This window comes from Cibotium barometz, chromosome 55, assembly GCF_041138505.1.
Source record: "Cibotium barometz isolate CiBa-2024 chromosome 55, ASM4113850v1, whole genome shotgun sequence".
NCBI lineage: Eukaryota > Viridiplantae > Streptophyta > Polypodiopsida > Cyatheales > Cibotiaceae > Cibotium > Cibotium barometz.
The window spans coordinates 34,021,658-34,047,398 of record NC_141100.1 but is presented as its reverse complement, the minus strand read 5'-3'; the positions used below and the strand labels follow the sequence as shown (position 1 = coordinate 34,047,398).

Below are 25,741 nucleotides of genomic sequence, written 5' to 3'. Positions count from 1 at the left end.
GCCAGTCACCCGTTGAAGATGGAGCAGCTGCCATGAGTGCCCTCCAAAGGGGAATGGCCAAGGCCTGTGTGTGTGTGTGTGTGTGTGTGAGAGAGTGAGAGAGAGAGACAGACAGAGACAGAGACAGAGACAGAGACAGAGAGCCAGTGTGTGTGTGTGTGTGTGTGTGTGTGTGTGAGCCAGTGTGTGTGTGTGTGTGAGACAGAGAGACACAGAGACAGAGAGATGAAATTTTAAATTATCTTTGTGTGAGCAAGATAGAGAGAGAGACTGTGTGTGAGAAAGACACTGAGAACGATAACTACTGATTGAGATTTGTGTGGTGCATTAGGTGAATGAGATACAGTTACAAAGAGAGATGTAGAGAGAGAGTAATAGCAAGAGAGGGTTACATGGAAAGGGAGAGTGAGAGTGAGAGCGAGAGGAAGAGAACGTGTGTGTGTGTGTGTAATAGCCACACAGAGAGAGAGAGAGAGCTGACATACTTGATTATTTGTGTGTGAGTGTGAGTGAGTGTGTGTGTGTGTGTGTGATCCAACTGATGAAGAAAACCTACAGGAACTGACAGGGCTGGAGATGAGGTGGGAGAAATTGAAAAGGAAGGGAAAAGGGAAGGGGGGGGGCGCAAAAGGTAGAAGATGGAATGGCAGAAGAGGTCGCGGTCACATCGGGCAGGTGCAGAGCCCTGGCAGCCGAGCCTACAGGTGAGAGCAGCAGCCAAGCAGAGAGGAAGTTGTGGGCGAGAGCCTCGGTCACAACAGGCAGGTGCAGAGACCCGACAGCCGAGCCTACAGGTGAGAGCAGCAGCCAAGTGGAGAGGAAGTGGTGGGCGAGAGGCTTGGTCGGGAGGAGCGCAAAGGGAGGAACATGCGGGAAGAGAGCATGCAAGCATGTGGAGGTGATGGGTGGAATGGCGCACAAGAAGGAGTGAAGGTGCAGAGGAGGGCGGAGGCACAAGGGAGGGGCTGAGGTCGCAGAGGTGGTGAAAAGCTGCACCCTGGGGGGGGGGGGGGGGGGGGGTGCAACAGTGAACACAGGGTTCCCCAGCTCGAGGTGCTCTACTCACAAACAGTCTACACTAGGTTCTAGCCTTTACAAACTCTGTTGATCGTGTGCATCTCATGCCTGAGACTCCCAGACAATGCATCGTTAACATGTGATTCCTAAACCTGCACATTGGAAATTAGTCTAACAGAAATGTGTGTGCATTTGATGTTTGCCCATAGGAGTGCTCGCATTCTAAAAATCATACAATTTATCAGATCAACCAGAAGATACTAAACTGTGAATGGAAAGCTCCAATAAGATTGTCATTGTCCATTTTAATACACTAATATATAACTAGTCAATCACCATGATCGTCATCCAGGTGTTCACTGATTCACTCCTACAAGCTCAGATTGCAAAATATCAATGTAACATTTTGAAGAATCGTCCAAATGTTACATCCATGTCAAACGATTCATTAGAGTTTTTAATAGAATGTGATTGAGACCAGCAGAAAAATATAAAAATATTCATATATAGAGATAGCATTCAAATGGCACCGAAGAAGTGCAGAGGAGGATTGAAAGAGAGAGATAATAGCTTACTTCGACGATTAATATAACTTCCCACTCAGCACAGTAGGGAGAGCTTCAACCAATTGGGCAATCTCTAGTGTTCATGAGTGACGACCCTTTCTTACATCTCTTTGGCTTCACGATAACCCTTTCTTACAGCTCATTTGTTGTGTTCACTCATAGCATTCTAGAAAACAAGGAAAGAATTCATTTGGCAAGACACATCCATTGCAATTGAGGTTCCATGGCCAATCTTTCACGTCAAAAAGCTGCCACACCTGATTCTGTTGAGAATCTAAGCCTGCCCTTACAAAAACAAAGGATTTGAGATCATCAGCAAGCATTAAGACCCTGTCACTTTTAAAACACCCACTCAACTCTCTCTCTCTCTCCCACTATCCACTGTTAGAAAAAATTCATTCTCACACAATCCATCCATTACGCTGGCCCTGAAGTCCTTTCCTTGTGTCATCAATATCAAAGCCCAGATCGACTCTCTCCACACTATCCACTGTTAGAAAAAAATCATTCTCGCACAATCCATCCATTACGCTGGCCCTAAAGTTGTGTCATCAATATCAAAGCCCAGATCGACCATAGGGTAGACTCCTAAAAACTAGTGGTTACTGGTATGATGAGGAATACAAAGCTCACTGAGCTCAGCTGCAAGAGAATGTAGCGAAGGGTATTATGTCAGACAAAATGCCAGAAAAGCATGACAAAGGGTTCACCCTCAAAAGACGAGGACATTTTTGAGGAAGCAGTTCGAGTGAATAATCAGTCTACTCTTCAGCAAGGACTTCAAAGAAGTACCAAAATATGCATTTAATTTCATTAACATAAATCAAAATACATCTAAACCAAATTCCCTATTTTCAATAATCAAAATTGTAAAAAATTCGCCAAGACAATATAAATGACAATACATGGCCTTTCCATGGGCCAGATCAGGCTATCATCACATAACTTTGAATTGAAGCTGGAGGGAGGTGTGACGCACACAAGATAGTCAAGAAAAGATATCAATATGTCGGGCATGTAACAAGGATGAGATTGAGACTAAGCAAAACACTATCTTTTGATGTCCAGCATACTACAAAATCAGAGGAGGTTTCCAGTGTTTATTCAAAGAGGAGTTTGGTCCCCACTCACTAAGTCATGGAGTATGTGGACCAAAGACGTAATTAACAATTTTCTTGCATGCAGCATGAGATACCCAGACTCAGAAAAGCAAACTCAAGAGAGGGCAAAGAAGGCGCAAGGACCATGGCCAAACATTCCTTGTCACCCACCATGTGACATTGCCTCTCTTTTGATTTCACGAGTAGGAGACACTACAAATGTGAAGGCTTCAAATTGAGAGGAACCATCAGGTATTCTGTCATGACTCTATTCTGCCAGTCACCAAGACGACTCCAATGCCACCCTAAGAAGTCTGCATCTGTCCAAGGTTTAGATGTGGTATATAGATGTCACTATACCAGAAGAGATCTTTAAGGACAATTTATGACTACTACTTACACACTCCATATGAAACAAAACCCAAAATTAAAGTCTTTAACTTTCAAACAAAATTAAATGTTCTCAGTATTCTTATTAAAAAAACCAAATCTTTTCTACTCAATACTTACTCATCTCGGTTTCCAGCTTATTGGGCAGTCTGTAATACGATGTCCAGGTTGCCCGCACCTTAGGCACTTTCCCGAAAATAAGCTACACAATTCAGTAAATTGTAAAAAATTAATCTAACTTCACCCACACAACAATCTCCAAAAAAATGGCTCAAATATGCTCTCATGGTAGAGACAACCCCTAGACCAATAGTGAGCCCCAAGAAAAAGCTTTGGCTGACTACACACATTTGGCCAAAAAAACATAAGTGAAAAGGTTGAGATTGTTCAACCCTTTACCACAATATAATACAAGCCTACATAGCAGCACCACTCACCATATTGAGTTTGGTCAACATATTAATTAAATGGCAAATGCAAATGACACAATACACGAGCACAATGTTGAGACCATATCAACAAAAAAGATAATAGAAAACACCTACCAAGAATGGTGAACTAATTGGAGCAAGTTTTAACATTGAAAAATGGACAGCGGAAAGTCATGCACAGCACAAACATATACTAGCGATTAATTTTTTTTAATTTTTTTCGGGTTGGTACGGCCGTACACTTAGAAGCGTACGCCCATGGCCTTAGGTGTGAACGGCCGTGGCAAGTTTGAAATTTGAATTTGAATTTAAAATTTGAAGGGAAGTGAGTGGAAGACAACTAAGATCCCCTCATTAATGCAAGGTAGGTGGGACAAGGCTAAAGTTAGAGGTTACCTCTAATTAGTGGATTTCAACTAATGTAAAGTCACTCTAACTTAACTAATGATTAATCTTCTTAATCCCATTGTTAATCACCTTTTAACCCTCTTCTTTGCCCTTTAATTACTCCTAAATGGTGAGGAGTTTAGGCATGGGGATTTGATAGGTGGATTAGCAATGTTTAGGCTAATCCAATGATGTGATCACCCCTAATTAACCCCCCTAATTTGGTATTTATTCTGAGAACCCAAGCCCAATTATATAGAATATAAAGAGTACAATAGTAGGAAGTAATCCTTGTGAGAGATGTGCACTTATGAGCAAAAAAACTCACTTATATAGGGTTTGGTCGATAAATAAAGCAAGAAAGCACATTGATTAACTAAAAATTCCCTTTCACACTATCCCAAGCCTAAAGAGTCCATTAACATTTGTGTCCCCATTCAGAGATACCTCTAGGCAAAAGCCTAGCCTCAAATAGTATGCCAGCCATGTTATGACATTTGAGGCAATAACATACTCTTTTCTTTTTAACTAGAACCCCCACACAACCATTGGTGCAATAACTAGCAAAAAAGTCAAAGAGCTATCCCTTAAGAGATTCAACAATCTCCTAAGAGCTATTATCTTCAATATGAATGGTCCACTTGATGAGCAACTCTAGAACAATCATGTTCTAGAATGCTAACTCACGACAATCCAAAATCCATTTTGGTACGGTCCCGAAAGACCAATGAAAGGTAGGTATAACCCAGTGAAGGTGGGAATAAGCCTGTGATTTGGGGCTACTCTGCCCAACACCTCTTCATCGACTTGAACCCGTTCTTTTTGGTTGTTTTCACTCCCTTGTGGAGAAATCTGGCCTGTCAGGCCCGTGACACTTGTACAAATATAAATACTCCAAGAAATACAAAAAAAAAAGTATTGAGGGAGGAGGCCGGCCCTTTCCGGCCCCAGTGCTGGTGTCATTTGTATTTTCAGTATTTCCAATATTTGTGTTGCTGATGTTGTTTCCATTGTTTAATAACAGTTAAATTAAGTGTTCTAAATATGTGTATATTGTCTTCCGATCTGTAGGCCTTCTGTGAGCGGTCACAATTACCCAATGTATTCTCAATGGTACCAAGATCCAATGGCACCAAAATACAATAATACCTCAAAAAGTGTATACATACATGCACAAATAGAGTTCAATCCATATATCCATGAACCAAACCAACTCTAGGACTGCTCGCAAGACTTATGCCCTCCATAGAGTTATCCATAGTTGCAATTATAGTTCATGGTGCGGCCAACTGTGAACCATACCCAACTTTACCATCTCATGTGCCTAGTACACAATATCATAGAAGTCCCATAAGCACATGTACTGTCAGCTATCAGTACTTTCGGGTGAATACAAAGATGTCACCAAGCGACTCCTAGATAACAACTGAGCCTGTCTGTAACAAGGAAGCGGAGGTGCTACCCCCCTCTTGAGCATCAGGCAATGCTCCAGACCCCAGCTCTGCTGAACTTGAATGAGCCGTAGCAAGAGTTGGCTACAACTAAAAGACATCAAGATAAAGCTGCAATACCTGAGGTGAATCTGCTAAGTCACCCTCCTCCATCCACTTCGCATCCATCAGTCAACAGTTCTTGAACTTCACAAGATAGCGACGGGAAACTTTACCTTGTACCTTTCTTTCCTAGAGGGCCAGTATTTGCTCGAGAATAAGAACCTCATCAAGTTCCTCCACTTCCGTCTGAGCCTCATCTAATACATCCTCAAGCACCCAAAACCTGCTTGCACTCCACCCAAGTGGTAAGCACAAGTCCCTAATGAAGCATAGTAGATCACCACTCCTAAACATAGAAAGAAACTGTCTTCCGAACCCATGAAGCCTCCGTGAAGATACCACTAGTGACAAAGTGTCGAAAGCCATAGCCTTCAACCCATCTTTTGCGCCATAACTCTTCAACTGCTTCTTGTTCCTGGCCGACTACTTCTTGTCCTTGTGTCTTTTCTCCTGAGCTTCATCTTCAACTTTTGCTCTTCACCTCATACAAGCAAAGACACACAGTCCTACACTGTCTCCTCCACTTCCTTTTCACTTTCCACATGTTGAAGCTTTTGATGTGACTCTCATGAGACAACCACGAGCTAACCCCCTTGGGAAAAGTTGGTGATTGTCCCGACCAGAGCAACCACGAACTCGCCTACTTGAGAAAGTCAACGATGTCCCAGCAACAACGGAACCTTGTAAACCGGCCTCGGTCTTCAGACAAAACCAATGGGCAGTGCAAAAACAAACTTGCACACAAAACACTTCAACACCATCGAGGACCTAGAAAAGGAAAACAAACAAGGGAAGCTAAAGTGCTCCTGCAAACAGTACACGGACACCGATTGGCTCCAAAACGCAGTGGCGCCCCTTGCGGTAAATTGATTATAAGAGAGCTTTGATTACAATAAGGCTAGAAACTCAGCCGTCACAGTAGAACTCCTGAAGCCTGCAAAGACCCTGCATCATGGCTTCATATCCACTCGACATCCACAAACAAGTCCAGCCATTGTTCACATCAAAAAACTCACACATTGAGTCTGCATATAGAAGCTTTCTCCCATGATCAGGGCTACCACAACCATCCATAGCCTCTCACCCTATGAACAGCATCAGACCCTGACACATCCAGTGCTTCTCCATCACAACACAAACTCCCAAATTGTCTCCCAAAAGAGAACTCGCATCACAGCACAACATACCACACAGTCCACACACCTATACCAACCCTCTCTACCTTCCAAGGGTATTATCCATCTCTGTCATGGATTCCCTGTCCCCTGTCCAATCAGTAGCGAGGTTGTACCAAACATGTGTCCATTCTTGTACCTTCTGCCTGCAAGCACATAGCTGAATTTGCAGCCAACCAAAAACAGCCCATAAACAATCCTCGAACTGATCTCAAAACAGTCCCGGAATTGCTCATGTTCGTAGCCACATGCACTGCCACGAAACAGTCCGCAAACCCTTTCCAAAACAGTCCTGAACCAAAGCAAAGAAAAGCTGAAAGTTCCATCAGTTGAACACCATCAACATGATGTCTGTGTTCATGTGTTCGGAACCACCAAACACCAAGCTGATGCCCCACAAGTATGTAGGAGAGAGAGAGAAACCCACACGGCTGTGCACTTCCTACAGCCGCCTACAGCCCTGCGCCTCCTTCCAAGAGAGGGAGAGAGAGAGAGAGAGAGAGAGAGAGGAAGGGTGAGCGCAGTCCAGCCCCCAACTTTTCCACGAGAGAGAGGGAGAGCACCGACCAGCCTTCCGACAAGTAAAAGCTCCTGTAGGCTGTGCGTGTACTGCAGCCGGCTCTTCCCAAAGAGAGAAAGCACACGCTTCAGGCTCCCACCTTGCCTGCCTTGATTCTCACCAAGAGAGAAGAGTATGCAGCCCTGTGCGCCTGCAATCCAGCCCTCCGTGTGCCAAGCGAGAGAGAGAGAGAGAAAGAAGAAAGAAAGAAAGATATATTAACGTCCTGTCGAGGCCAAAGCTGACCTATAGGACAGATCAGAATACATCTTTGGTTACAATCCACTTCGGGGTATCGGTTAAAGAAAAGTGCATGTGGGATCAAAAAGAAACTAACTTCAAAGCTCTCATGACTCATGAGAGTTACATGTTACAATGGTAAAATCACCATGTGCTTAATGTGATTAGATATGTATAAGTATCAAGTTCATGTCCTTCAAAAGGAGGGTGGAGCTTTAAAATCTTTGATGATAGCTTTTCCTCCTCTATAGACCGCCCACTTCCCTTGTTTCCTTGCTTCTCTGACTTTGGCCAGTTCCCCCGCTCTATTCTTTAGTTGTAGTGGGGTCAACTCATCAGAAATCCACACCGAGGTACCTTGCAATGATTTAGTCTGCTTCATTACCTTGATCTTATCAATCATATCATAGTATCGAACCCTAGCCTGTTTCCCTTTAATTTGAATGTCAGTTGGGTCACCAAGGTCTATAAAAGGTACCACTTTAGTGAGTCGTTCCTTTATGATATCTACATCCAAGATGTATCCCTCTAGCTGTTCATCTGTGTTGGTACCTACTGACCAATCTTCTGGCAAGCCCCCAATTCGAACAAAAGTTTCCAGGCTTTTGACCCTTTCATTTTCTTTCAGGACTGACAGTACTTCACTGACAAAGTTCTCTGATTTTACCTGAGGTTTTGTGCTTTCTTGTTGTGTTTCCTGTATTTTTTGGGTTGCTTCTTGGGCTGCTTCCTGAATCTCCTGCTTGTTCTTGATGTCCTGCAATTGAGCTTCGAGGCCAGCAATCCTTGTTTCTTGACTGGCAATCTTTGTTTCCTTGTGTGTCAGCTCAGTTTTGAGGGTGGAGACCTCCTGCTGCAATTTCTTCAGTTCTCCCATGATGAAGATCTCCCATGGGGATTGAGGTTTGATAAGGGGTGGAAGGGGGGGTGGGTTCGAGGCCATGGTTGCAAATGACTTCAGTTTAGGGGCCATGTTGTATCACGGGGGTGCTGAAAATAGCCCACAGGGAGCCCCCCCCCTCCCCCTCAGGGGGGTACTGAATTTAAACCCTACTGAATTTGAGAGAGAGAGAGAGAGAGAGAGAGAGAGAGAGCAGCCCTGTGCGCCTGCAACCCAGCCATCCGTGTGCCAAGCCACACAGAGAGAGAGAGAGAGAGAGAGAGAGAGAGAGAGAAATGAAATGAAATGATATGATATGATATGATATATTAACGTCTTCAGAAGGCCAAAATGACCTATGAGACCAAAAAGGTTACAACAATTGGTGGATCTGATACAATGTCTGTGTAAGGAAAGCTAAAAACAACTAAACAACTAACTGAAACTGAAACAACTATGAGGAAAAGTACGGTACTAGGAGCTCCTAATGGATAACATCTGGGAGGAAAACTCCAGCAACAAAGGTAAGCATCATACACATCACTATCCAAAGATGTCTCTCATCAGTCGATGGCGGATATCCTCAATGTCCTCCATGGTGAGTACTCTGACTGGACGTCTCCCATGCCGTGCTAGTATGGTCCTGATCCTCTGTTGTAGTCTCCGCCGGTGTCGAGATGGGCCTCTCATCTTGGGGCGCCTGGACCGCCCCAGCTCTATAGCCCGATCAATCAGTGTACCTCTGGTGCGGCTGTACTCTGGGGCTAGCTGCGATGCCTGCTGGCCTGACTGCTCAATCTCTGGTCGAAAGAAGTCTGTAATCTGCCTCTGTAGGTGTCTCTCCCTCTCTGATCCCCTCCCTCTCAGGAGACCCTCTCTATGTCTACGCAGCTCCAGCAAGTACAATCCAAGAGAGAGCATGTGCCGCAGCTCCAGCCCGCCTCTTCCTGTTCACCCCTCTGCTTTTGCACCAAAAATGGAAAAGCGCCTACAACCATGCGCTTTTTCACCCATAATAGAGGCGCTTGCAGCCATGCGTTTTTTCACCCATAAAAGTGGCACCTATAACAGCCCGCCAGTCCCTTTTTAGAAGAAGCACACACGTGGCCCCAATAATAGCATATGGGCCACGTTTACATTCATAAAGGGTATTATCAAGTTTTTAAAGGCTTTTAAATCTTTTGTCCCCTTCACAGTTGGGGTTGTCCACACATGGGTTTCCTTTTTTTAACTCCAAACTCATGCCATTCACACTGTCCACCATGTCCCCGTGCACACCTGCATACTGGACCAAAGAAAAACACAGGGTCATGACATCATGACACATAGTCAGCCTTTGTAGAAAAGCCAACCATCGCGTATCAAAAAGTGGCATGGTCCTGTGGCATCCAATGCATGTTCCCACTGTGTACCGAATTCCTCAGAGTCTACGTACGTGTGCTTCATGTTGTCTAGTCCCGTAGCACCAAGGTCGAGTTTAGTGGTCTGAATCAAAGTTACATGTCCCTTCCTACTCAACGCATCAGCCACTGGATTGGCTTTTCCTGGAAGGCACTCAATCATACCACCAAATTGCTGGAATAGTTGGCTCCAGCGGTGCTATCGATCACTCCACTATGCACTTGGCATTGTCTGAATCCAGCGTAATGCCTGATGGTCAGTGCGAACCTCAAAGTCAAGGCCATATAGAAAATGTTTCGAATGTTTCAAGGCCTGTATAACTGCAATGAGTTCACGATCGTAGACTGCGTAATTCTTTTTTGCCGGCAGTAACTTACTAGACATGTAAGCTACTAGATGACCATTTTGTTGTAGTACACCGCCAATTGCGACGTTACTCGCATCGGTGATCACCCGAAATGGCTCACCCCACGAGGTAAGTGCTAAATAAGGTACTTCTAATAAAACTACCTTGAGGTTCTTGAATGCCTCCAACACTCGTGGAGTCCTTCGAATCCGTTGCCTTCTTGTCTTGGCACCCTTTGGCAGATCGGTGAGATCCGCCGAGGTCAGAAAACTTGTCTATGTGGGTGGAGTATGCCTGGCATATACCCACACAGGATCTGATGTCATAAGCAGTCTGAGGTACTTTCCAATTGACAATCTCGACCACCTTAGTCGGATCAAGTCGAATGCCTTCTGTACTAATTATATATCCAAGGTAATGAACCTCGAACAAATAAAATTCCGACTTTCTCCATTTCATGTTGCTCAACCGTAGCTGAAAATACTAGTGTGTCGTCTAGAAATATGAACACACTTTCCAATTAATTCCCAGAACACACGCATCATCATGCGGTTGAATATAGGCGTTCGTCAAGCCAAAAGGCATGACCACAAATGAACACCATAGCTCCATTCAACCTCTCGAGAATATAATCTATTCGAGGCATCGAGAATCTACTCTTGATAGTCAGCTTATTGACTGCACGATAATCGACAAACAAACGATAAGACCCATCTTTCTTCTTGACAAACAAGCTCGGAGTTGCAAATGGCGACACGCTGGGACGGATGAAGCCAGATTGCAACAATTCTTGGAGTTGGCGGTCCAACTCCGATTCCATTGCCCTTGAAAGGCGATACGGAAACTTGCTGGGGGAGTTCCGAACCTAGGAGGAGATCGATCTTGTGGTCCTGCGGTCTGGACAGGGGGGAGCTAGGGAGGGAGATTGTCCCGAAGAAAAATCTTTTGGAACTTTTCATGGAGAGCCAAATACTTCTCGGAAGCACTGGCCACCATCTGGATGTATATTATCGCACAATGTGCGCCTTTCCTGATTGCTCGTTTAGCCTGCAAGTGGCTTATGACCGGAAAGTTCGGAATTCTTGACTCACACTTAATGGTCACTTGGACGTTTGACACATTCGGGCTAATTTGGAAAGTGTGCTCTTGACATCAAGAAGGAACTTGTGAAACCACCAAATGCCCAATATTATGTCTGCTCCTACAAGACAGGTAACCATAAAATCACGCACAAACTCTATGCCCTGAATAACTAATTTAGTACCTAGAGCTTCATACTTGATGCTCGTTGTCATGCCTATGCTAAAACCCTCAACTTGCTTGTCCACCAAAGTCAAGACGAAACGGGCACATCGAGCGGCATGTTCCGTGACCACGTCCTCCGTGCTGCCGCTGTCAAACAAGACGACTCTCTGGCCACCTATGTAGCCAAAGGCCTTGAGCAATTCGTTGTGCTCATACTCCTGATCATGGCCGCCCTTCTGCTTATCTTCGAGCTCCCGGCTAATGATTGCTCCAACTGAAGCATTGGGATTTAAAGAACTAGGGACAGCCACTGGGGTCTATGTGGAAGCTAGGCTCACCATGGAAGCTATGGAGACTGAGGCGGCGGTCTTTGGAGCGGTAGTCTTCTTAGGACACTCACGAGAACTGTGTTCTTTTGTAGGACAAAAGAAACACCTACCCTTCTCCTTGTACTGAGCAATCTCCTCGGCACTCAAAGTGCACTTTGGTCCCAAGGTTCTTGGTTGCTCTGGTCGTCGAAGCTCGCCATAGCAGGAAAATGCACCTCCTTTCCGGAGCGCAATTTGACCATCCACTATGTGTGCGGGAGACTTCCCAAGGCTTCCAAAGGCTGGAAACCAACTGTCCTTTGAGGGACAAGAGTCACTCCGAACCGGGTGGTCCACTAGAGTCTGAAAACCAACCACATGAGCAAGAAAAAATTTCTGGTTTCTTGTTGAATCTTTACACTTGAAGTAGGCTCTGATACCACTGTAACATGCGGAAGCTTCACGGGAGATCGATAACTTCAATGCTCCAAAATCAGCACACTCGTCGCGACGAAATTAACGCACAAAACTGAACGTAGATGTGCAGAAAAATAGAGAGGGGGGGGGGGGAGAAGAGGACACGGTATTGGGTCCCGAATACCCTCTGTAGGGCCCCCACCACAAATGGTGTATTTGCTTTAACTAGAATGATGCAAATCTGAAAATAAAAGACTGACTGAACCTGTTTTGGCTGAGATAGATCTCTGCCCTTGACCTTCAAATCTTCACCCTTGCGTTAGCTTCTCCCTTGGTTGTCCTGGCCGTTCCTGGATTGTAACTTTAGTATGGCAGTTTTCGGGCCCAATGACCTCATACGTATGTGAGTGCCACTGGTAAAGCACCGGTAGCGCTCAATTTTGTTGATGCCAAATTCGATAGAAATTGGGAGTGGAGACCCGACAAAGTGATCATGTCAACCGTGTGAACCTGGCAGCGGGGCATGGACAAATCCAAGACATAGATGTGTGACCCAATTACCTAAATCTATCCAGAGTTATTCGGATAGACTAGAATTTTTGTTGATGAATCTAAATAGGGTAGACAGCAATGCCTTGGATTGGTGGATACTCAACCAACGTACGGCCTTCCTTGTCCTTGCGTTGGGCAATCATATTGCTTGTTCTCAAGCATTGTTCAACAATTCTCCAAAGAATTAATATAAGCAAATACTCTTGCTTGCAAGGGGAGACTTCACTGGATAATTAGGACCCAATACTATGTCATCTACTTTCCTTCTATTCTCTTCTCCCTCCCTACTCTATAAATTGGATGCTAACGATCTCACGACATAAAGGTATAAAGAGGGCCATGTTGTGCGTTTCCACAATCAACCTCACTCCATGTAACATTGGTATCAAAGCATCAAGTTGCTGACCTAACTCGGCTACCTAAAGAAGTGAGAGCATCCAATGAATGGTAATACTACGGTCTGTTAAAAAACCCCCAAGCTCTCTCCATGTGAGGACGACTCAAGAGAGACTTCGCAAAAAGAAGAAAGCCAGTAGGAAGTTATGGAGGCACAAAGCTTCGAATGCAACACACCAAAAGAAAGTACGCTTTGACCAAGCACAAAAGAGCTCCTGAGAATAATGATGAAACAAATAAATTCATTGAAGATGCAGCTTGACGGCAAGAAAGAGAAGCCCAAAGAAGGCCTCTCAGATCAGGCAAAAATGTTCTTTGGTCTTGAGGAACAAAGAGGAAAAGGCAACGAAAGACGTGAAGAAGCAACAAGAAAAGCTTAAGAAGACAAAAATAAGGAAGAACAAAAACGTGTAGAGGAAGAAAGGGATAAGGAAGCCATACGCAAGTATGAGAAAGACTAGTGCCATCGAGAAGCCGCCGACCGAGATATGTCCGCTCTCAATCTAATGCAGTTCAGACAACACCCGCAATGGTGCAAAGGATGGCTGGTCTCTTGTCTCAATACAGCAACTTTATGCTCCGAGATGACCTCCCACACAGTAGACATGAGGACCATCGCATAGAGTTGGTTCCTGGTTCAAAGCCTCCCAGCAAGTTCTCCTACCGCCTTTCTAAGGCATTGGAGAGCGAGTTGGAACAGCAGCTATCCCAACTACTCCGGTCTGGTTTTAACCGACCTTCCTCCTCCCCGTTTGCCACTCACATCCTGTTTGTCCAAAAGAAGGGTAAGACCGCACGCTTATGTGTGGATTACGAGGCACTGACGATTAAAAATAGATTCCCCATGCCCAAAACAGAGTACATCCTAGAACGACTCAATGGTGCTAAAATTTTCTCTAAGATGAACCTTCAGAGTGGCTACCATCAAGTTCGGATCTTTGAGGCCGCATTCGAAAAACCACCTTCAAGACCGAGCACGTCCACTATGAATTTGTGGTTGATGCCCTTTGGACTCACCAATGCACCAAAAACGTTCTACAAGATGATGTTGCGAGTTTTTAGGGATCTCATTGGCAAATGTGTCTTCATCTTTCTAGATGATATCCTTATCTTCTTAAGGACTACGACACAAAATGCGCGAGATGCGGCACAAGTTTTGCAACTCTTGCAAGACAAAGAGTTGTTTATCAATGCCAAGAAAAGTGAGTTTGGAGTGCTGAAAATACATTACCTGGGATACATCATTAGTTCATCAAGTATTAGCTGTTGGGGTAAAGGCGTTATGCCCACCCTTATAGTGTGTACAAGCCCATAAGTTATAGTACATAGTACACTTAGTACTTTTAATGTACTAAGTGCACTATGTGTACTAGTGCAATATACATGTGTGATAGGGGAGTCACACACTCATGCCTCATGAGTTGACTTATCCCCACAACTCTCTCTCTCTCTCCCTTGCTTCTCTGTGTATGTCTCCCACATGAACTAACCCTAATTCTTCCTTCTCCCACACATTAGCCTCGATCCTGAAAAAGTACAGGGCATTTTCAATTTGCAATATTTCCAAGATAGCCCAGGAAATCCACTCATTTGTGGGTCTTTGTCAAGCCTATAGAACACACATGGATAAGTTTTTTGACCTTGCAGCATCTCTCACTGGCTTACTAAAGGGCATGAAAACTCGTCGTCAGAAAGTGTTCGTTATACGAGCAAGGCTTTAGAGGCATTCCAGGCAATGAATAAAGTTATCTCCCAGTCACCATTGCCCAATACTGGGTATAGAACTTGGTATCAATATATGCTTCCACACACACGCCTCCCCCACGCGCGCACGCGCACACACAAGAGCATAAATTCATACAAAGGTCTATGTACTGAGTTTCTTTCGAGGTGATTAATGATGCTAGGAACCTAGCCATTGAAGCTATTCTTCCGCAAGATGATAGGCCAATGGCTTATTATAGCCGCAAGTTGAATAACCCCAAAAAGAATTATTCAATATATGACAAAGAGCTTTTGGGGATGATGACCGCGCTTAAACATTGAAAGCATTTTGTTTATGAGACAAAGTTCACAATTAAGACAAATCACTAGGTACTTAAATGGTTACAAACCATGCCCGGTGCCCAATGGAGTGGCAGGCAGTCCAGATGGAGTCAATTATTCCAACAATTTGGGAGAATGATTGAATGTCTCTGGTAAGAACAACCCGTTGTTGCCAATGGTCTCAGTCAAAAAGGCACAATTCAAACATTACAAGAGTCCATTGTGCTAGAAATTCAGGGCAAAGACTTGGCCAGCAAAAAGGCACAATATCCAGATTCGGAAGAATTTGGGTCTCAGTATCAGTTAGCACAGGTCAGAAACCAAGCCACTACTATATACAAGATGGATGGTTTTTTTTCTAGAACCGTGTGTGCTCAAAGAAAAGCGCCAAGTCCTTCTCCACGATACCCATGACTCTCTTGTCAGATGTCATAGAGGTATCAACAGTACCTTGGAGAAGTTAGAGAGGTCATTCTATTGGCCCAAAAAGCAACAGGATGTCTACCAGCATGTCAGATATGTCAAAAGGTGAAAGTTCCACATGCGAAACATACAAGGTTACTTCAACCTTAGCCTATTCCATAGCAACCTTTTCATGACATCAATATGGACTTCATAAACCCTCTTCTTCTCACCTCCGTTGGGATCTAGAAACACATAATGTATGACTATTGTGGACAAATTCAGTAAGTTCTGAATACTGTGCAAGCAGATAGCCACAGGCGAGGACATAGCTCGCTTGTTCATTCGATTTTGGTATCCCATTGGTGGTTTGCCACAGACAATCACATCAAACAGAGATCCTAAGTTCACATCCCATTTTTGGAGAGCGTTGTTTGACAACTTTGGGATTAAGTTACAACTGTCCATCGCATTCCATCCTCAAACAAATGGCCAAACAAAAATATATAACGAATTAGCCTTTGATGTTCTCAAATCATACTGCCATGACTAGTAATCGAAATGAAAACAATATCTTCCATTGGTTCAATCAATCCTAAATGATACTCACTCACATCAAGTATTGACCCGGTATCGTATGAGGCAGCATTTGGTCGCCGGTTCTCATCTCTTTTAACGAGACAAGTATATCACTATCTCTAGAGGCCAACAAGACAACCAAAAATATTTTTGAAAATCATTCAGTCAATTAAGGAGCGCCTTGCCAAAGCTTGGGAAGCTTATACCCGACAAGCGAACAAACCTAAGCGAGATGTCAACTTTAAAGAAGGGGATTGGATGTATCTACCCATCATGGAGCAACACCTAAATCAAGTAGGCAAGCGATTTCATTCCAAAGTTTCAGTCCATTTCCCATCATTCAAAAGTTAAGTGATGTCTCTTTAAAGTTGCCGGAAAGTTGGACTATGCACAATGTCTTTCATATACCTAGATGAATCCAAGAACATGTCCAAATTCACCTTATAAGAAAGTGTAATTTATAACTTCATGGTAGTCATCCACAAGACAATAAACCATCAACTCCATCATGCATAGTATGGACTAGGTACTACGACATCTCCACTAACGTCATCAATGCCCAATAGTGAGTATAGAACTTGGTATCAATATATGATCACACACACACACACACACACACACAGACACACACACCATGCACACACAAACACATAAGAGCATACATTCGTACAAAGGCGTGTGTATTGAGTTTCTGTCAGAGCTTCGAAGATACAAGGCAGACTCAGTCATAATGAAGCCTTGCACTAAGGATCATAACAAATAGAAAGTATAATTACAACAAAAGGGTAGTTGATAGAGCATATGCACCACTAAAGATAGAAAGAATTAACACAATGTCTTTCATGTTTCTTGGTTGAAGCAATATGTAGGTCTGACATTGCATTGCAAGATATATCAAAAGAGCAATAACCAAATATGATCGACGAGACAAAAGTCATAAAGCCAAAACAAATTCTACTCCACAAATGAAAGCATGGTTCCAATCGAAGAATACGACAGTTTTACATGATGTTCAAAGACTGAGAAACCCATGATGCAGTATGGTTGGATGAAGAGTTCTTTCCGCAGTACCCCAACTATTGGCGGACTACATGGAAGCCTTGAACCTGCCGCCAAGTTAAGCAGGGGAGTGTCAAGTGCACCCTACACTGGGGTCACAATGACACAAGCATGATTATTAGTGCAACATTTCTACAAAAGTAATACCTTTTTCTGGGAATATTTGTCGTAAGTCATAATCCCATTGTGAGCCCTCAGTCCAAGGACAATCATGCACGAGCTACGTAGGTCAGTCTCCGAGCCATAGAGGTCACTCTAGAATCAATCCTCATAACTCACTTGGAGAATTCATCAAATAAAGCATGTAGAAGTCTACCCATAGCATGTAGTCGCATTGTAGATTTGTCTATGGGCCAGCCAAAGGCCAACCCATAGCATGGCCAATCCATAAGGACAATAGACAAGCCATAGAGGAGCAGAGACAGCCAATCGTCAGCCTGTAGGCAAGATGACTAGGATTCAAGATTGAGGTGGCCAACCAAGATGCACTGATGGAGCCAATGCATATCGACAAGCTTCATTATTGTTGGTACATTGATTCCAAATTACCAATTATGGCACTTGGACACTATGGCTTTAAGGAAGATGTGCCATGAAACACTTGCAATGCAAGAAGATTCTAGACACGGTCCAAACAATGGAAACCCTCTAGACAGCAGCAATGGGAGAGTTTTCATATCACACAAGACATGCGAAGATGCTGTTTGAGAAAACTATGACAATTCATCTGAAATAGAAAGATCTCTTTGTTTTTATGAATTTCTATCCATGGGATGGATCCGAATTAATCAATGGAGAGCAATTTTTGGGACCAACCCCTTGATGCTCATTAAATATAGAGAATATCCAGTACTGTTTAAGAAGCGAAGAGAAGATCATTTGATCCAACATGGGTAGCCTAATTGGTAGATTTGTATAATACATCACCTATACTATATGATCAATTGACCGGCTCACCCAATCAGGTCCTCAACCATTATGTGAGAGAGCAGATTAATCCAGAGCCATCAGGATACATCAACGCACATTTAAATTTTCCACTTGAATGAGGTGACAATCTCTTGATTCAAGGCATGCCATATACCACAATCTGGGAGAGTATTTCCAGCAACTCTGTATGGATGATACAGAAAGCCAGATGCAGAGGCAAATAAAGGTACTTTAGATACATCCATAACACAGTCTTTTTCATTTGGGCTGGCATTGTTCATGCTCTAATGCACTTGGATCAAAGTACATGGCTCCTCCAAATCTGTTACAGGCTACAGCCAAGAAAAAGAGCTTTCCCATAAAATAGAAGAATTACCCTTCTTCTATGAGACATCGTCTGGCTTATCTTGGTGCTTGCAGCCAGCTTTACGGAGCATATGAAGAGCCAGAAGCACAGGGGCAATTACATTCTTTTGCATTTGCGGTGACATTGTGCAATTACACTCTTTTGCATTTGCGGTGACATTGTCCATACTTCTTCTATGAGACATCGTCTGGCCTATCTTGGTGCTTTCAGCCAGCTTTACCGAGCCTATGAAGAGCCAGATGCACAGGGGCAATTACACTCTTTTGCATTTGCGGTGACATTGTTCATACTTTGATGGCCACTTAGACCAAGTGCATGGCTCCTCCAGAATTGTCTTCTCTTCTTTGAGACTCCGTCTGCCTTATCTTTGTGCTTTCAACCACCTTTATGGTAATTCCATGCTTTGTATGGTGTATTTGTACTTTTGGGTCTTCTGACTTTGTATGTCTTTTTTCAAACTTAATACACAAGTGTCCAGAAAAAAAAAAAACTTTGTAAAAAAAGCCTGAATGCCCACTCGTCATCTCTACTCCCCCCCAACTTGAGTTGTCCTTGTCTAGTTACCCTACTGCCTCAATTGCATCCCTTTTTCCTCTCTTGCCTACTACAGGACAAGCAGCTTAAATTATCTCTCTTTATGCCCACATCCATCTCAAGAGTTGTAAAGGGAGCAGTTTGTAGGAAAAAGAGAAGACATACGGGAATTAAAATATAAGTTTTTTGTAACCAGTAAAATACCTGCTCCCACTGCCAGATCCCTCTCTACTGGAAGAGTTGCTGCTCAAAGATGATTCAAACCTGCTAGACCAGTCACTACCACCAGAACCAGTGGGAGTACTGCTGTAGCCAGATGTTGGCCTACTTGACCAACTGCTGCTATCAGAGCCAGTGGAGGACCTGTAAAGAAAAGCAATCACTCCTATCAAGACAATTTGCAAGCATGCTTAAAAGACCAGCACTGCCAAACCAATGAAAATGGCTACTAAACTGATTGCGGCCACCAGGGCAAAAAGTAGACCTGTTAGACCAGTTGCTGCCACCAGAGCTAGATCTGTTGGACCAGTCACTGCCACCAGAGCTTGGGAACCTGCTAGAGCTAGACCAATTACCACCTCCAGAAAAGCCACCAGAATTGAATCGACCAACAGGACCTCTAGGTGAAAAACTCCTGCCGAATCCACCCCCTCGAAATGCGTCTTCCACAATCTTTGGAAGCTGTTGAAATACCATATAAAAGAAAAAGAAGATTCAAACTCACATTGAACTGCAACAAATAAGTCCAGATAAATGGAAAACCCACAGCAAGTGCAAAGAGAAGCTTGACTTGTACAAAACTAAAATAGATAGTTCACACTGCAATTCACAGACTATTGCCTCAAGCCTTAACCCCTCCCTCTTCTTCCCCCTCCCACTGCATGCATGCATGCATCCACAAAGCCAGGACTAAAGTGGACCATTCACTTCAAATGAAAAGATGAACTGAATAAACCTTCTTTGGGGCTTCAATAATTTCTCCTGTCCCAATGCTCATCGAAAGTAAGTCCTTTGCCATCTTCTCAGGTAGATCAAAAACCGCACCTTGAACCTGTCCAACACCAGTAATAGTAGCCATGTAAAGAAAACACACAGGAAATGAGAGGTGCAGCAATATCAAAGAAACCTGTTGAAAAAATATTCAGAACTAAACATTTCAAGGAGTGTTTCAAAACAACCAACCTCGCTTTCACTTAGCATACGAATTTTGCCAATGCTGCTTGCTGCAGATGGAAAAACTTGTGCCACAAACTGGGTCACAGCTTCTGCAGAAGCAATCGGCAATCCTCCAGGTCGAGTGACCTTCAGTGTCGTAAATCCCTGATAATGCAAAAAATAGCACTATTGGATCCTTTGGCACAAATTAGACAAAACTTTCAACTATTCAAGAGCTTCAATTGGTTGAACCTAGTTGCAGCTTTCTCATCGCATCAGAAACTTCTCTAATGTCTATATACACCCTTCTTACCATGATGCACAGCCTTAAAGATTCAGCTTTGTCATACAGCCTACTGTATATAGAGATAAACCCTAAAACAACTGCAAACCCATCCTACACCATATAACCATCATCTAAATAAGGGTTACATGATCTGAATACAAGAGAGACTCGTACAAACAAATCAAGCATGGCCAAGCCATTCTGGTATGTGGTATGGCCCCCTCTCTATATGCCTAGATGCAACCTTCTTACCATGGTGAGCAGCCTCTAAGGATTTTGCTATTCTATCAAACACACAGTGTGTACAGAAATAAGCCTTATAACCACTGCGAATCCATCCAAAACCCTATAACCATCATCTAAATAAGAGTTTCATGATCTGAATAGATAAGACTCCTACAGACAAATCAAGCATGGACAATCTATTCTGGAATGTGGTACGGCCACCCCAAGCCAACAGGAGTAGCAACATTCAGACCTATATTTATAAACTTAGCTACAACCAACAAGAGCAGGAACCAACGGACCTGCTCATAAGAGATAAGCGAGCGGGATGTAGGAAGCTCCGTACAGCCACACACATGAGCAATGGCAGCTGCAAGTGCTCCTGGCCCTTGCTCTGATATCAACTTCTCAGCAGTAGGAAGAAACATATCCCTCAAATCCGCGGGAATACTCTGCAGTTTTGTGACTGCCTGGTGTGCAGAAGACCTTATGACATCCTCCGCACTAGGAGGATCTATACTTTCAAATTTACATCCTAGCTCACGTTCGAGTGAATCAAGAGTGCGCCTTTGCTGCTCCATATACATTAGAATAGCAGTACCCAGTTTGCCTGCTCGACCTGTTCGTCCAGAGCGATGCACAAATGTCTCTGAATCATTTGCAGGCTCATAATGGATAACCTGCAGATAACCACAGCAATGCACAGGATTCAATTCTTTGAAGTGTAGTACAAAGACGTTGCAAGCATATGATGCTCCTTCATGCAACATTTAGTCCCAATAAGGCATTCCAAAACTGCTACGCTGATTTCAGAACATGAGCCTTGTAGCACTTACGAGGTCCACGTTAGAGATGTCGAGACCACGAGCAGCTACATCAGTTGCCACCAAAACAGAAAGCCTTCCATCTCTGAATGATTTCAAGGTCTTCTCTCTTTGATGTTGAGAAATGTCACCATGTAAGGCTTCACAGCCCAACTTCACTCCCAGAAAAGAAGAAACATCATCAGCTTCTCTTTTAGTCTGAGTGAAAACAATAGACTTGCACCCTTTTCCGTATACCTGCCCCAAGCACAGCACAAACAACTTATCAGCTCCATAAAACAATAAAGTTGCCTTTATGAAAAGCTCATAGATTGCCCAACTTACAGTGATCAGGTCACTCAACATAGAACGCCTTGCCCCCATTGTAGTGGAGATAGACAACAGCTTGATACCTTCGGCCAGCTTATCATCATTATCCCCTACCTGTTGCAGGAAAGATTGGAGAAGTAATCAGCACCATCTAAATTGTTACTGATCGTAGGCACCTGATAATTGATTGAATGAAGTCCCCACTTACCAAATCAACTACTATGTGATTTTTGAGATATTTCCCAGCAAGTTTTCTAACCCACTCTGGCATAGTTGCCGAAAATAGCAAACTTTGCTTTTGAGGCGGAAGATGCTGTAAAATCTTCTCAACAGCCTCTTCAAAGCCAACTGCTAGCATCCGATCAGCTTCATCCAGAACAAAATACTGCACTTCCCGAAGATTCAAAGAGCCGCGGTCAAGGAGGTCAATGACTCGCCCTGGTGTGCCCACAGCAACATCAACTCCCCTCTGTATTTGTCGAACTTGAGCTTCAATAGATACCCCTCCATACACACAGACAACTTCAATGCTGGGAGCAGACTCTTTCAGTTCATTCTCAACCTGCTTGGCAAGCTCTCGAGTTGGTGCCAACACAACAGACAAAGGAGCTCTTCCATATCCCCTGTCAAAAAAATACAACTTTATCACCAACAACACATGCATGCAAATGTTTCCACCCCATGACTGACTACAAGTACAAAAAGGTCATAGCGTGAGGATAACTGCAAAACCTGGTCCGCTTTTCATTCTCCTTTATGATGCGATCCAGAATCGGGATACCGAATGCCAACGTCTTCCCAGTTCCAGTTTTCGCACGAGCAATGAGGTCTTGTCCCTTCAATGCAGGTTCTAATACAGCCCTCTGTCACCCCAAAAAAAAAAACAAAGACATACACAGTGAGTTGCAAACATTCAGACAACAGATGAAAGTAGCACCACAAACTTTGACATAATAAAAAACATTGTCTCCAAAACCAAAGCAATTAATCACACATATTTGAGACAAGGGATTGAAACTTTTTTTTTAATCAACTTAATCAAAAAGGCCCTTGGTGTTTTGACCAAGACTTAAGTGAGCCATGGTATGGTGGTCTTGGAGGTTGGATCGTGGTGGTCACAATATCTTTTGAGTGCCAAAAGTCCTTGAAACTCATGATGGTTGGAGAATGAAAGGCTGGATGTTTTGGGATGTGAAAGCGCTCTAAAGGGTCAACACAAGCATGCATGAAGAGATGAAATATAATGACTGCCCCTCACAAAAATTCAGGGTTTCGTCATTTATCTCAAAAAAGGGTGCTATAACCAGGCTACTCTTTTTGGAACTGAAAAATCATAGGGACTCCAAGAAAGCGAGAAGGAGCGTCCAACGTAAAAAGGTGAAGACATAACCTCATAGCATACCATTAGCTGCATAAGTAAAACGGCTAAAACGGCTTTCTTTTTCACCAATTCATCCTGTGTAAGTGAGTTAAGTGACCCCAAGGTTGGCTAGGCACAGTTGACCTTATTAGCAGCGGTAACCTCCACCTTGGCATTAGCTTGGTTGGCCCTCTCCTTGGCCTGCTGTCAATTGGTGCAGTAGATGAGAAACTTGGCCTATGCAGTGACTGCATATACTTAATACCAAAGATTTTGGGTCCAGGGTTTAAGGTACTCTACTGGAAGGGAAGAAGGTACTCTACTGGAAGGGAAGAAGCTACCAGCTTCTGAGAAGAAATCAACTCTTTGTTACAGGACTACAAAATAGATTCATATATAATAAAAACCATACTTTCAATTTGTAACATAAAAATTGACATATTTAACTTAAAAACTGAAAGACAACATCTTTAATGATCGTAGAAGATTTATAAAAAATAATGTCTATAAATCATATTCATTTATAATTAATAAATATAGTTTCATAATTGATCGCAAATAATTTAATTGTATATCTAGCTCGAAACAAATTAATTTGAAAAACATCGTATTCCCAAATATTTTAAAGAAAAATCTATTTACAACTTATATCAGAAACTCGCTACGGCGTACCTGTACGGGAAAAAGAGTGGTGATACCCCGCCCGGCAAGACCACTGATGAGTGCAGGGGAGATGGGAAGCTTGGCAATGTCGATGCCCTCACCGCCTACTGATGAAGAAGGTGAACTTGGGCCACCTTGAGGGTCTTCGTTTTCAAATAGATCAGCGGCAAATGCAGGTGAAGCCTGGGAAGCGCTCCAAGAGTGGAAACCGTTGTTGAGACCATGGCCATCCAGATGCCTCACACCCTGCAAAATGTGGGTAGCAGGTAATCTCCTGCTAGAGCAGAACATCACTCTCGCAGCAAGCATAGAGCAAGAAGGCCCTGGTGATGTTGCTGATGATGACGATGCCGATGATGAAGATATCACATCTGTGCAGGTAATTTGTGGTGTTGAGAGGCCTCCATTGATACCAGCTGCAGCAGGGGTCCTCAGCCGCAACATCGCCGTGCGGGCAAGCACCTGCGAGTTCTTTGCAGACGCCATTTAATACCAGATTTTCGTGAAACCCTAAACCTTGAGGAGGCTACGCAGCAGGGAGAGGACGAAGAGATACGCAGCTATGGCGGAGCACAGAGATAAAATCGTAAACCTTTGCCGCAGCACAGAGAGGCAAGCCCTTTGAGTTGAACAGCGGCGGTTGGAGGGATAGAAGCTTGCTTGCCAAGCTTCACCTTTCCCACGACTGCTCAATTCTCGCAGGGGTGCAGGAAGCTGGCAAATTTTTAAACCCTAAACCCTCCCAGGGGTTACCCTAAAAGTTCCTCATTTGCAAGATATTTTCCACGTTGTAAAATGTGGGTTCAAAAAATAGCACCACTTTGTCCCAAATGTAGATTCAAGAAATGGCGCTACTTTGTCCCTGTTTTGGAAGGTCAGGGTTTTAGGCTAGGTTCACAAGCTTCCGGTCGAATGCTTACACGGTTCCATCCCATTCGTTTGGCAAAAAGTACCTAGCCCACTGACTAGGTTCACAAGCTTCCAGTCGAATGCTTACACGGTTTCATCCCACTTGTTTGGGAAAAAGTGCCTAGTCCACTAACTAGGTTCACAAGCTTCTGATCGAATGCTTACACGGCTTTATCCCATTCGTTTGGGAAAAGGTGCCTAGCCCACCAATTGGGTTCACAAGCTTCCGGTCAGATGCTTACACGGTTCCATCCCATTCGTTTGGGAAAAAGTGCCTAGCCCACTAATAGGGTTCACAAGCTTCTAGCCAAATGCTTACATGGTTCCATCCCATTCATTTGGGAAAAAGTGCCTAGCTGTTAAAACCCTAAGATCTCTCTAGATAATTGTTATGCATAAACATACATAAATCAGACATAAACTCAACCACCAACCACCCCCGAGCCTAAGGAATGCACACATGAATCATAAATGAAATACATCATACCTCTACCTTGATGTCCCATACCATCAAGAGGTATAACTCCAATCCAAGCTATAGTGTGAAATGGTAGATGAATAGATATGGACCTCTACACAAGAGACCATAGCATAAGCCTCCAAGCCTCCCTTGAGTGTTCCCCATGCCCCTATTATATAGGAGGGCCCTCAAGTGACTCTTGACTTTCCATTCCCCATGTGTGACCCTTGGATGCCTGACCCGATGTCTGACCCTAACCTTAACCCTTAAGGTTAGTCCTAACCCATGCTCCACTAGAGCTTGTTCCCATGCTCCCATGCTCACAAGCCTAATGTGGGTTAGCCTCCTAGTATATGCACACATAATGTGTATATAACATAGCACACATAATGTACATATAGCATACTTCCCCTCTCTCAAAACATTGCACTCTTGCAATGAAAAGAAGGAGAACTGCGCTGAACAATCTCAATCGACTCCCAAGTCGAATCCTCAATTTCCCTATCTTTCCACCTAATTTTAACCTCAGGGATTAGTCAACTACAAAGTTTCCTTTCCTTGAATTCAAGTACCTTATCAGGTTCATGTGGAACATAGGATAAATTTTCGACTTCAACGAGTTCTTGAGGAGTAACTGTGTTATCCTCACCTCCCAGTTTCCCTTTCAACC

General features: G+C 43.7%; 2 protein-coding genes across 3 annotated transcripts; both read right to left on the bottom strand.

Annotated features, from left to right (window-relative positions):
• Nucleotides 1-1,488: 1,488 nt before the first annotated feature.
• On the bottom strand, nt 1,489-24,537 carry LOC147607651 (DEAD-box ATP-dependent RNA helicase 3A, chloroplastic-like). 2 transcript variants are annotated; one of them, XM_086790638.1, is made up of 12 exons: nt 23,712-24,537; nt 22,412-22,542; nt 21,888-22,302; nt 21,695-21,793; nt 21,383-21,607; nt 20,849-21,226; nt 20,063-20,200; nt 19,836-19,931; nt 19,365-19,561; nt 19,085-19,243; nt 3,194-3,275; nt 1,489-1,863 (listed from the first exon to the last, which is right to left on the bottom strand). In XM_086790638.1, the coding sequence occupies exons 1-11, from the start codon at nt 24,186-24,188 to the stop codon at nt 3,194-3,196; spliced, it is 2,397 nt and encodes a 798-aa protein (XP_086646764.1). In that variant the 5' UTR covers nt 24,189-24,537; the 3' UTR covers nt 1,489-1,863. The 2 variants fall into 2 exon arrangements, with proteins under 2 accessions (XP_086646764.1, XP_086646765.1); XM_086790639.1 differs by lacking the exon at nt 1,489-1,863 and adding an exon at nt 2,419-3,003 and having other exon boundaries at nt 23,712-24,530.
• LOC147607652 (uncharacterized) lies at nt 7,467-8,461 on the bottom strand. Its single transcript, XM_086790640.1, has one exon. It carries the CDS (start codon nt 8,389-8,391, stop codon nt 7,615-7,617), a length of 777 nt encoding a protein of 258 aa, XP_086646766.1. The 5' UTR covers nt 8,392-8,461; the 3' UTR covers nt 7,467-7,614.
• Nucleotides 24,538-25,741: the final 1,204 nt, after the last annotated feature.

Coding starts and splice junctions, on each gene's coding strand:
- LOC147607651 (XM_086790638.1), bottom strand. CDS start 24,188: ATGGCGTCTGCAAAGAACTCGCAGGTGCTTGCCCGCACGGCGATGTTG. Junction 22,543..23,711: donor CCACTCTTTTTCCCGTACAG/GTACGCCGTAGC, acceptor TTGGGGTGACAG/AGGGCTGTATTAGAACCTGC. Junction 21,227..21,382: donor ACATCTCTAACGTGGACCTC/GTAAGTGCTACA, acceptor GGTTATCTGCAG/GTTATCCATTATGAGCCTGC.
- LOC147607652 (XM_086790640.1), bottom strand. CDS start 8,391: ATGGCCCCTAAACTGAAGTCATTTGCAACCATGGCCTCGAACCCACCC.